Here is a 12,391-nt window from a genome sequence, read left to right as displayed (position 1 = left end):
ACCTCCCCGCAAACAAATGCTCAGTCAGGATCAGGCACCGTCAAACTCCGCATAAGCTTCATGAAAGAAAATCAGGATAGATTCTCAATAAACATCTTGTCTACTTTCTGTTCTAACTTAGGGAGAGATGCTTTGCATAACAGAACAGCATGGCTCAGAATAATATCACACCTATGTTCTATGGCTTGGAGCTAGATTCACATCAAGAGCCAAATTAAGCTAGTGAAAGGGGATATACATTGTAAAATACGTGCGAACATATATCAGACCCTCCAAGTGTCCCTATTTTCCAGGGAAGTCCCTGATTTAGAGAAGCCGTCCCAGTTTCTGATTTGATCCTGGAATGTCCCACTTTTCCTTAGGATGTCACTATTTTCAATGGAGAAATATTGGAGAGCAAACCTGTATAGGAAAGGTTTTTTAAATGTCGAATGTTTTATTATGTTTTTATATATGTTGGAAGCTGCCCAGAGTGGCTGGGGAAACCCAGGAAGATGTGTGGGGTATAAATAGTAAAATTATAATTATGGAATGAGACGTCCCTATTTCCACCAGAGAAATGGTGGAGGGCATGCAGGCATGTGTTAACTCACGCTGAGGTCTGGAACTACAGAGGAATCGGCGTGGTTGCTTATTTTCTACCCAGGCCCTGGGATCATGTGACCCTCCAGCTATTGCTGCACTACAACTCCCATCAGCCCTAACCATTACCTATGCTGGATGGGGAATACGGGCACCAGAATGCAGCAACACCTCTATACCTGCCCTAGCCTTTGAAGTAGCTTGTAATGCATCGGTTCTCAACCTGTGGGTCCCCAGATGTTGTTGGACTACAACTCCCGTCATCCCTGAGCTCTGGCCTTGCTAGCCAGGGGTGATAGGAGTTGTAGTTCAACAACATCTGGGGATCCAAGGTTGAGAAAGGCTGTAATGTGCTTTAGTTAGGATTGTACTGATAGTGTACCCTTTAGGCTGGCTAGAAACTAAGTTGCTTCCGAATACATACAGCTCAGTGGCACAGCATATTCTCTGCCGCCAGCAGGTCCCAGGTTCAATCGGCAGCATCTCCACATAGGGTTGGGAATATCCCCTGCCTGAAACCCTGGAGAGCTGCTGCCAGCCAGTGTAGGCAGTACTGAGCTAGATGGACCAAGCGTCTGAATCAGAGTCAGACTATGTTCCTATCAAAATTTGGCCCGTTCTCTTGCTGATTCTACAGTGGTGGGATGTTAGTGCTCCAGGTGTGTGCACCAGGCTTCTAGGGAGTGTGGCTCCGAGACAGAGCATCTGCTTTGCATGCAGAAGGTCCCAAGTTCAATCCCCAGCACCTCCACGTAGGGCAGGGGGAGACTTCTGGCAGAGAACGTGGAGAGCTGCTGCCAGTCAGTGCAGGCATTATTGAGATGGCTCAATTGTCTGACTCCATATAAAACAGTCTCCTATGTTCCAATCCAAGAAGCTAAGCTCAAACATGAGTTTGTGCATCTCTGCTTTTAGAGAAGAAACCGTCTTTCTGGTTTTCGTTGGGAGCTCCCCTCTTGGTCCTTCTTGCAATAAACAAATAACCATCTAAATGGCCTTTCTGAAAATCCGGCAGTCCTGTTGTAGAAACAGGTCTTCTTTTCCTCTTTGCATGCTATGTTTTCCTGCCAACGAAATCTTCCATTTCTTTCTGCCTCCGTTCTCCCGACTTCTTGTCCCGCTTTGCAATTTGAAGTTGAACAGAGAGAGAGAGAGAGAGAGAGAGAGAGAGAGAAGGCTCGCAAACCAATTGATGCTATTAAAAAAAAAAAAAGTTTCAGAGCTTGCAAGCTTGGTCACACCAATAGGAAACCAGCTCTAGCGGCTTGTGTGACTTCACTTCCCAAAATTAGACACACACACACACACATACACACACACACGAGCCCTGTTCATCCGGCCCCCTGTGCAAGATCAGCCCCTGCCAATGCAACTGAGCCAAGCGCCCATGGAACTCTAGGCGGGAAGAAGCAGGTACAGGCAGGCGTGCCATGGATTGCACCATCAAGGTAAGTTCTGGAGATGTTCCTCCATCTTCGTCAGCAGCTGGCTCCCTGGCCCCCTTCTCTGTCTCAGGCTTGCACCAAGCTGGTCTCTGGTTCAGTTCCTCTCTCTCTCTCTTTCTCATACACACCCGGCTCCAGAAACAGGGGCCCCCTCCGCTCTTTCCTTCTGGTACAAAAAAATTTCCTCTTCCTTCCCTTTCGCGGCGGTTGATGTCTCTGAGCTTTTAAAAAACCCAAACCAAACCACCACAAGAGACGCCTTGAGCTCTGAATGGGAGAGTTCCTTTCCACTGCACGGCCTGACCAGCCGAGAGATAGAAGATGGGGGTGAAATGGGGGACCCCCCATAAAAAACTGTCATGCGTGGAGACAGTCCTCTCCGCCATATCATCATGGTGACAGCAGGAAGAGGATATTGCTACAGGGGTGCCTGTACTGGCCTGCCAAACCCCAAGAATTTCAGGGATGGAGTCCAAGTTTTGGGGTGCTTCAGCCTCCCCCCCAAAAAACTGGAGGTACTCCTCTTCATAAAAGGTCAGTTCATTTTTCCTTTTGCATTTCAGGGGTTATCAGCTTGTACACTGGTTTGCCTTTCCCGACTTTACCTTTCTCCGTGATCTTTTAATTTTTTAATTTTCCTTTCAACCGCATATTCACGCAGGTCCATGGATGCTTTTAGGGCTTTGCAAATTCTTTCTCTAAGCATCCACTTCCATTCACAACCCTGTCACATTAAGATGTGCTTTTGTCCACCATGGGTGTGTTCTTGGCAAAACCAGCGGATCTTTTGATTTGGTTTGAACCGTTTCAGGTTGTTTGAGACTGAATGTGCATGGCTTGTGTTTCTCCAGCCACCCAAAAGGCATGTATTTAAAAGAGGAGAGAGAGAAATGAAGCTCTTGAAAGATTTGTAGTCATTTTTGGTTTGGCATTGCTGTCTCTATTGGTGTGGGGGGGCATTCTGTGTTTGGGCTGGGTTGTAGATCGGACTGCTCTAGTTTTCAAAAACAAGGAACACTGAGCCATTTTTGTTAGGGCTGGAACCTGGCAGGGTGGAAGTAAGATTGGGCACCTCCTGAACTCGGAGCCAGACTCTGACAAGGTCAGCACCGGCAGTTTCCCTTTGACATTATTCACAGCTTTGTGTTGTTGAGACAGTTTCAGCAAATATTCAGTTAGTACGCCACCACCCTGCCTCTTCCAGGTTAAAGAGGCCACTGAGCCTGATGTCTTGCTTTACAAAACCCTGGAGCCAATGGCGCTGATTTTGCAACTGTCCCAAGAGCCCTCTGGGAATGTTGTAGTTTGAAATGCAAGTTAATTTACATGTCTTGAGTAGAGGCATCTCACTCCTCTTCTAAGGCGACTATCTTTGCGATGTTTGATCAGAGTTCCGTAGGAAGCAATCTGTGGCCATTGAAAGGGTGGATCTATTTGGGGGTTTTTTAAGAAGCTTAGGGTACAATTTTATTTTTTAGGATTTTAAATGGTGTCGCTAACTGACCAGGGAGGAAAAAAAGAGGACCTAATTCCTTGCTCCTGTTTCTTGATTGGCTGAAGTAAGCAGGAAATAAAAATGTTCACCTGCTAAGGTCTCTGGATCAAGCTGCTGTTAAGAGGCACAGAGAAAGAATGGCTTCAGGGATCATCTATTAAATATGAAATGTTTTCAAACGGGGAAAGTATAAGCACTGGTGCCAAGGGAGCATTTTCAGGTAGAGTCCTAGTGGTAGGCCAGAATATTTGGTAAAGAGCACGATTCATGGGTCAAGCTCACAACTTGTTTTCCCTTTTACTGACTCTGCCCCTGTGCCTTTAGAAGCATCCCCCTAAACCATGGGGGAAATTCTGCATGCTTAATTTGCCTATGCCAAACTTCAGTTAAACAAAGCAGTGGGAAACCTGTGGCTCTCCATACAGTTGATGGACCCCAACTCCCATCAGCCCCGGGGCCAGGGATGATGGGGGTTGTAGTCCAGCAACACCTTGAGGTCCCACAGGTAGAAATGGCGACACCTGTATAGCTATCACCTAGAAACCGAAACTTCTGCTAAGCCGTGGGTTCACTAGTCAAGCTGCTATGTCTTCGCTTTACTCCCTCTTCGCTTTCTTCCAGATTTGGGGAGACTAATATTTGGCTGGTTTCTTTGTTTATTTTATGATGACATTTACGTCTCAACTTTCCATCAAATAGCTCAAGCTGGTGTATGTGGTTCCCCATTTAAAGCTCACAAGAACCCTGTGAGGTAGGTTAGGCCTTGAGAAAGAGCAACTGGCCCAAGGTCACTCAGTGTGCTGGGTAGGGATTTGAACAGCTCTTAGTGTGACGCTCTAATCACTTTGCCATGCTAGATCTCTCAGGCTGCCTTCAACAGGTGTATGTCGGGCAGAAATCCAACGGGAGAAGCTTTCTCCTCGGAACGTGTCCAGAGGAGGGCAACCAAAATGGTCAAAGGCCTGGAAACGATGCCTTATGAGGAACGGCTAAGGGAGCTGGGCATGTTTAGCCTGGAGAAGAGGAGGTTAAGGGGTGATATGATAGCCATGTTCAAATATATAAAAGGATGTCACATAGAGGAGGGAGAAAGGTTGTTTTCTGCTGCTCCAGAGAAGCGGACACGGAGCAATGGATCCAAACTACAAGAAAGAAGATTCCACCTAAACATTAGGAAGAACTTCCTGACAGTAAGAGCTGTTCGACAGTGGAATTTGCTGCCAAGGAGTGTGGTGGAGTCTCCTTCTTTGGAGGTCTTTAAGCAGAGGCTTGACAACCATATGTCAGGAGTGCTCTGATGGTGTTTCCTGCTTGGCAGGGGGTTGGACTCGATGGCCCTTGTGGTCTCTTCCAACTGTATGATTCTATGACATGGAGGGATAGGGAAAGGCTTCATTTATTGGATGAAGCTCGTGATGCAGCTGTTAAAAAGTCCCAGAGACCATTATAGGGGGAAGTAAGGCAGCCAGGCTGGAGGGCAGTTGTCCCATATTAATTAAGAATGAGTGCTAGGGTGCGATCTGGTGTATATAACACACCAAAGCCTGTCTAGATCACTGTCTCCTATAACAGAGGTGATAAAGGATAGAGATACACACCTCCACACACTTTTGCTTCTCGCTACCCAGAAAGAAAGAAAGAAACCTTGGATCCCTGCTGGGTACGCACCACACATTTAAAGCCCTTTGCTCCTCTCACAAAATCCTGGGAACAATAGCTTACCCCTCACAGAGCTACAATTCCCAGCAGCCTTAACAAACTACCGGTACAGCCTAAACAGACTACATTTTGCGGGGGGACAGGAAGCCAGGTGCTTTAAATGTACGGCAGACAAGGGTTCCCAATTTTAATTTATTTCAACTATACCACAGGCGACCAGTTCACGCTGGTCCGTTGGCAACCTTTAGCAAGCTGCTATGCTATGCTTGATTTGGAGTAGGAAGGTACAAGAGTTCTCGTTTATCATTCTAGATCAGATCTTTAAAAAGCAAAAACAAACCCACAACCTGTTAACTTGGGGTGGGGGGCGGGGCACTGCCAGAGGAGCATGTTGCTGTTTATGTGGGTTCAGCATGTGTACATTTACCCGATATAAGAGAAAACAATAGCTGGGGGAAGGGAGGCCTAGAAGTAACAGCACCCCCTCTCCTCCAATATTCAGGATTTCGGTAGCCAAACAGGAAGCTGTGCCTCCACCGCTCCCCCCTGCCCTCCAGCTCCATCCTTTATTACAGAAGATAGGAGAGCTATTTAAAGCCCCCCTGGCTTGCAGGGCAGTTCTGAGCCTCGGGTCCCCATCAGGCAGGCCTTATCAGCAACAGCAGAGGCTTCCGGCTTTGTGGCCTCAGACTTCCTGCCTTTGCTTCCTGTGTTAGCTGTCCCACCAGCAACATCGAGCTACCATGATTGTCACACACCCCCCTTACACCCCACCCCCTGCCTGCCCGCCCCGCAATCGCCACCATCATCACAACCACATCAGCCAGACCGCCTCACGTTTCAACAACACACGCTGGTTTTTGTGCAGCGCAGAATCTAGGCTTGCTGTTTCTACACTTTGACAACACTGTTAGGAGTTTGAGGGTGCCAGAAACCTAGAGCCTAGATCAGGGGTTCCCAAACTGTGGTCCAGCAGTCCACAAACTTTTATTCAGGTAGTCTGTGGTGTCTCTGTAAAAAAGACAATTAAAAGTCACACAGTGTTTACTCCAGCACATTACAGTTGCTGCAGCAGGCAGATAAACCGTAACTGACCCACAAAGACCCTCGGCAATTTCCAAGTGATCTCGGGTGGGGTGGGGAGTTTGGGAACTATTGCCCTAGATCCAGCAAGTGTTAAAATCCAATCAAGTCTCTCTAGCTTTCTGAACGCCTGGATCCAGCAAGTTTTATAAGCCAGGCTAGTTCCCTGTGTTGAGGCGATTGCCTAGGTGATGGGCAATTAGGAGAACAACGGTTAAGGGGCTTGGTGCGAGACAACAACAGACAAAAGCCAGAGTCTGGAATAGAGTTTTGGGGGCTGTGATGTCAACTACAAGTAAAGCAGCACGCTGTAGGAAGAATCAGAGAGCAATGTTTGATTTCTATTTGAATCCAAGGCTGCGGCAGTGGGAGAAGCAAGACTCTTTTGGGGTGTTCATGCTGTGTAAATAGACCATATATCCTGAAGGCACCACGGTCCCCGCTGTGCCTCAATCCTGGGACCCCTGAAATGTCGCACCGCTCGGAGATTGGGGTTTTTGTGCAACAACAGTGAGAGAGATGGACCAATGGTTCTGACACAACACAAGGGAGCTTTCTGTGTTCCTAGTCTTACACACACACACACACTTGCAGCACCACCTACAAGTTTTTGGCCATGCCTTGCCTGGGCACAGCTCCCTAAGTGAGTCTACCTCCTAGTTACATCAGGTCCAGGGAGCTATTATCCATGGGGCACCTGTGGGGTTGTGGGCTCTCGGCAGATGCCCCACCATGCTGGGCCTTGGCGCCAGTCCTGCACATGCGTACCTCACAAGTCTCCACCTCCTCCAGGGCTGGTTCTAGGTTTTGGAATACCCCTGGGCAAGATGCTCTCAATGTCCCCCTAACCCCCTGCAGTGCAGCCGCCATCTCCTCACCTCTGCCTCTGTGCTCAGTTCACACACCCTGGCCAAAAGGAAATCACAAGGCATGCAGAGAGGCGACTGCTGCTCCTCTTCGCCCCTCTCATTGCTGATTCGCTTGGAGAGAATAGCTAAACGTGCAGCAACAGTGAGTGTTGAGAGCAGCAGGGCATTTCAGGGACTGGGAACGGGGTCTATATTGAGAATTGGTCCTCAGCAAGTGCCCAACAATGCCAATATAGCCCCCCCCCCCAATATTATCTGGTTATTTGTTCTGCAACTGTGCTGCTGTTCATCACCATCGGTTCTGGCCAACTGCAGCTTCACTAAGATTTGCCCAGGGTTTCATGGATTTGAGTGTTTTGACAGGTTGGGGTTCCTGTTTTTTCCATGTAAAAATCAGATTTTTTAAAAAGAGAAAAATCAATTTGCCACTGATATTATGCTTTTTGCCGTGAAGGGGGGTGGGGAGGGGAGACAGGCTCTGATCCCTTGGGATCAGATAAAAATGTAAAAACAATTAAAAAGTTGCTTATTCTAAGAGGGTGGGGAACCTCAGGCCTGGGAGCTATATTATTATTATTGTTATTGTTATTGTTATTGTTATTATTAAATTTATATGCCCCCCATCTGACTGGGTTGCCACAGCCACTCTGGATGGCTTTCAACAAATTAAAAACATTAAGCACAGTAAAACATCAAACATTAAAAACTACACTATACAGGGCTGCCTTCAGGTGTCTTCTAAAAGTCAAAAATACAGTAGTTGTTTATTTCCTTGACATCTGATGGCCCTCCCGACCTCTTTGTTTGGCCCTTGGGACTCTCCTCAGGGTATACACCCTCTCAAGGCCTTCACCAGCCCTGCCTTGCACCCTTCTTGAGTGTTTTTGCCTGGCTGGAATTTGTCAAACTCTGACAATGCCTCTTGCTTGCCTGGATGGAAGATTGAGCGGGTGGGTGTGGGTGTAGCAATTACTTTACCATTCAAATATTATATTTAAATTAATTGCTCTGCCCACTTTTCCCTCTGGCCCTGCCCACCTCTGCCACATGGCACACCCCACTCCACCAAAAGTTGCGCCCCCCCCCGAAATATGGGCCAAATAAGGTTCCCACCCTCCGTAATCTAGGATATTGGATAAATATGTAAAGGTTGCTAAGCAACCAATGCCCTTCATTCTTCTTCCCTGAACGCGGCAACCGTACAAATCTCTCCGAGGCTGAGCTGCTGTTGTGACAACGGAGGGGCCATCCGCAATGGTTTCCTCCTCCTGCCCGCTAAAGCGGGCCTACAAATTGAGGCAACTTTTCTCGGCCTGCGGCCTTCAGGATGTTTAGGACTACAACTCTCCTAGCCGCTGGGGCTGATGGGAGTTTGCAGCCCAAGTTCGCCTCTGGACTGTCACTGTTGTGCAAGAGGGATTCAATTGCTAAACAGAAGTTTTAGCTCATTTACAGAGGGTTAGAGTGCTCTGGCACCACAACTCACACTTCTTTTAAAAAGCCATACTTTTTTTCGGGGGGGGGGGGGAGGGTTGGGAAATGACAAGGAATAGCGCCAAAAAGTATTGGACAGCAATCATTGATTGGGAAGATGTTGAAGCGCCATGTAAACAAATAACCTCCCCGTGGAAAACAGATTTAAGCAAACGCTCAAGGGAGAGCGGGCATTGTTCAACTTTGTGCAAGCAGATCAGGGCGAATCCTCAGTAACCAGGTTGGCCAAAGCAGTCCTTGCTGATGGCAACACCAGCTCAGATGCAAGACCACTTACTGTATTTTCTGGCGTATTATAAGACTACTTTTTAACCCAGGAAAACCTTCTCAAAAGTCGGGGGGTCGTCTTATACACCGGCTACAGCAGCAGCTCCTGCAGAAACTCCCCACCAAAGGATAAAATGACAGCAAATTAAATCAGAGGACACCAAGCTCTCTAGATGAAGCAGAAATATGCTTGAAAATTGGCCCCAGAAGCCCCCGGCCACTGGGAAGTGGAGCGGATTTCCGAGTCGGACTGGAGACTGTTTTTTTAAAAATTTTATTGTGTGCGTTGGAAGAGGGGTAGTCTTATATGGCGAGCATATCCCAAACTCTATATTTTACCTGGAAAAGTTGGGGGGTCGTCTTATATGCCCAGTCGTTTTATATCCTGGAAAATACGGTAATTTGCTTTGGCTCCTAGACTTCACCTCTTCATTTGCTCTTTACCTCAGTCAACACTGTGGCCCCATCTGCATTAACTTGTTAGAGATTTTTGGGGGGGACCCCACCCCCCAAAAAACCTAGAAGTTGGTAAATGGTAGGATTTTGATTGCTTGGATTATTGAAGGGGAGATTACAAGCCAATGGAAAAATAGAGGCTGAGCTTTCTTTCCAAAAGTCAGGGCATTACCTGGGATAGAGGCATTAACATGACAATATGTTATCTGAAGCGGGAAGGTAAACGGCGTTTCCGTGTGCGGCTCTGGCTCGCCAGAGCAGCGATGTCACGCTGGCCACGTGACCCGGAAGTGTCTTCGGACAGCGCTGGCCCCCGGCCTCTTTGAGTGAGATGGGCGCACAACCCTAGAGTCTGGCAAGACTGGCCCGTACGGGCAGGGGTACCTTTATGTTATCTGAAGAAGTGTGCATGCACACGAAAGCTCATACCAATAACAAACTTAGTTGGTCTCTAAGGTACTACTGGAAGGAATTTTTTTATTTTGTTTCAACTACTATGGCAGACCAACACGGCCACCTACCTGTAACTATGACAGTATGTGTTGATGGGCCATCTCAGAGGAGTCTTGGGCCTGGGCAGAGAGAAGGTTGCCAGGGTAACTGGGTCACAGGGAAACAAAGTGTGCTGGAAAGAAGAAGGGAGAAGAAAGACTGAGAAACAACTTACCAAGCAAAGAGAGATGCCTTTGACTGCAGTGCTGCACCCCTGTGGGGAACAAGTCCTTCTTTAAACGACCTTGCTGTAAGATCTGGACTCCCTCCATGTAGGCTGGAGGTGTACGTATGTGAATAAATCACATTTCTTAAAGCTGTGACAGTCTCTGCCGCGTCTTCAGTTCTCCAAATGATCACAAATCCTGGGTGAGGGGCTGGATTGTCCTGGAATTGTGCTACCGCTCGGCAGAGAGTAGGGGCAGAGCCAAACTTTGGGGGGGGTTAGTTTTTTTTTAGGAAGGATATTATTAATTATTATTTTTTAAAAAAAATATTCAAAATTAAAACAAGACATATTATCCAAAAAACATACCATCCTTGTTTTCCCCCCCATTTTTCCTCCCTGCCCCCTCCCACACAAAACCCACCACGCTTTTAAAGTCATGGCTCCCCCCCCCCCAAGACTCCTGGGAACTGTAGTTAAGAATGTCAAAGAGTCGCTAGGGGACCTCTAGTCCCCTCACAGAGCTACAATTCCCAGAGTTCCCTGGGAAAGAGGGTTGATTGTTAAACCAGTCTGGGAACTGTAGCTCTGTGAAGGGAATGGTAGTCTCCTAAACAACTCTCAGCACCCTTAACAAACTACAGCTCCCAAGGTTCTTTGGGGGACGCCATGGCTATTTAAAGTGGTATTAAAGGTAAAGGTAAAGGTACCCCTGCCCGTACGGGCCAGTCTTGACAGACTCTAGGGTTGTGCGCCCATCTCACTCAAGAGGCCGGGGGCCAGCGCTGTCCGGAGACACTTCCGGGTCACGTGGCCAGCGTGACACCGCTGCTCTGGTGAGCCAGAGCCGCACACGGAAACGCCGTTTACCTTCCCGCTAGTAAGCGGTCCCTATTTATCTACTTGCACCCAGGGGTGCTTTCGAACTGCTAGGTTGGCAGGCGCTGGGACCGAACAGCGGGAGCGCACCCCGCCGTGGGGATTCGAACCGCCGACCTTTCGATCGGCAAGCCCTAGGCACTGAGGCTTTTACCCACAGCGCCACCCGCGTCCCGTAAAAAGTGGTATTATGGTGCCTTAAATGTATGGTGTGCTTGTGGCCCAAGACAGCAGGCATACGGGATTTGGCTGAGGGTAAAGTGAGCTGGGTGGGGTACTGCTCCATTTACATTAATGGGCCAGCCTCCATTGGCTGCAGTAGTTTGGTCCACAGTCTCTAAACGTTATTTTTCACCCTAGTTGCTTTGCACTCTCCGTGTGTGTGTGTGTGTGTGTGTGTGTGCGTTTTGCTGCGTTTTAGCAATCTTTGTCTAATCTTACCTCATCAGTTCTTCAGAGTTAGGATCCTTATCGTACACTGGCTATCTTTCAAAAAGCAGCTGACTAATCAATTGCACTCCTTTCAGCAATTGTAAAAAGAGATACAATGTGAGGAAGGGCCATAGCTCAGTGGGAGAGCATCTGCTTTGCAGGCAAATTATCCCTGGTTCAGCCCCCAGTGTCTCCTGGCAGGGATGGGATAGTTCTTGGTCTCAAACCCTGGAGAGCTGCTGCCAGCCAGTGCAGACAACATTGAGCTGCATGGCCCCAATTCCTCAGTCAGCTCAGGCCAGAAGACTGCAGGGCAGCAAGGCAGGCTGCAAACCATGAGAATCCCTAATCTGTTTGATTGCCCAGTGTCAGGAACACACACTCTAGATCCCCCCGGAAAAACCTGGAGAAAAATTATATAGACCACAGCAACTCCCCTTTCCTGATCCTCAAGTCTGCCCTGGGTATCCAGCTGAGCACAGCTAGGTGAGACCAACTCCACCCTGTTCTTCATCCACCAAGGTATCAGGGATACAAACCAGATTGGCCTCCTCACCCATAATCAGATCATAGATGAGGGGGTCTTATTCAGAGTCAACCTGGCATTTAGCAACAGCAGCCGTAGACCCAAGGGTTCCTCTCCTCTGGGACAAAACTCCCTTCCCTTGGTGAAAACTAACAACACCTATGACAGCAATAAAAACCCTACAAATTAAAAACAGTTAAAACAACTAAAGCGATTAAAAACAGGTTAAGACAGTGGCTGCTTTCAGTCTGCATACAATATGTAGCTGATTACTTTCTCCCATTTGACATTGCATTTAATTTTCAGTGAAATGAACAGGGTAGAATAACGTAACGACAGTGTAATTTTTGTAATTACCGGTAATTTCAGAACTTACATACTTTTGCTACAGAGGACGGTGAGACGAATAACGTGGATTTTAGCAGAAGGCAAATTGCAGCAGAACACAAACAGTTACACGTATCAAACACGTGGGGCCAAGCAAAACAATTATTTATTAAGCAGCGGTCTCACTCAGTATAAGGAGGCACAGGTGACAAAGAGGCC

General features: G+C 47.8%; 1 protein-coding gene across 3 annotated transcripts in view; it reads left to right on the top strand.

Annotated features, from left to right (window-relative positions):
- Nucleotides 1-1,873: 1,873 nt before the first annotated feature.
- LOC310684440 (retroviral integration site protein Fli-1 homolog) overlaps nucleotides 1,874-12,391 on the top strand; it is a 31,508-nt gene continuing 20,990 nt past the window's right edge. For 2 of the 3 annotated variants that reach the window (XM_083455600.1, XM_083455601.1), the window contains exon 1: nucleotides 1,881-2,030. In XM_083455600.1, coding sequence (XP_083311726.1) covers nucleotides 2,013-2,030 — 18 coding nt within the window. In that variant the 5' untranslated portion in view covers nucleotides 1,881-2,012. Of the gene's footprint in view, nucleotides 2,031-12,391 lie in introns of all 3 variants that reach the window. The other variant, XM_083455599.1, reaches the window with a different exon arrangement.

The sequence above is a fragment of the Podarcis tiliguerta genome, assembly GCF_965153285.1.
Source record: "Podarcis tiliguerta genome assembly, chromosome: 8".
In the NCBI taxonomy this organism is placed as follows: Eukaryota; Metazoa; Chordata; class Lepidosauria; order Squamata; family Lacertidae; genus Podarcis; species Podarcis tiliguerta.
The sequence above is the reverse complement of the archived record's forward strand: the minus strand, read 5'-3'. Positions and strand labels throughout refer to the sequence as shown.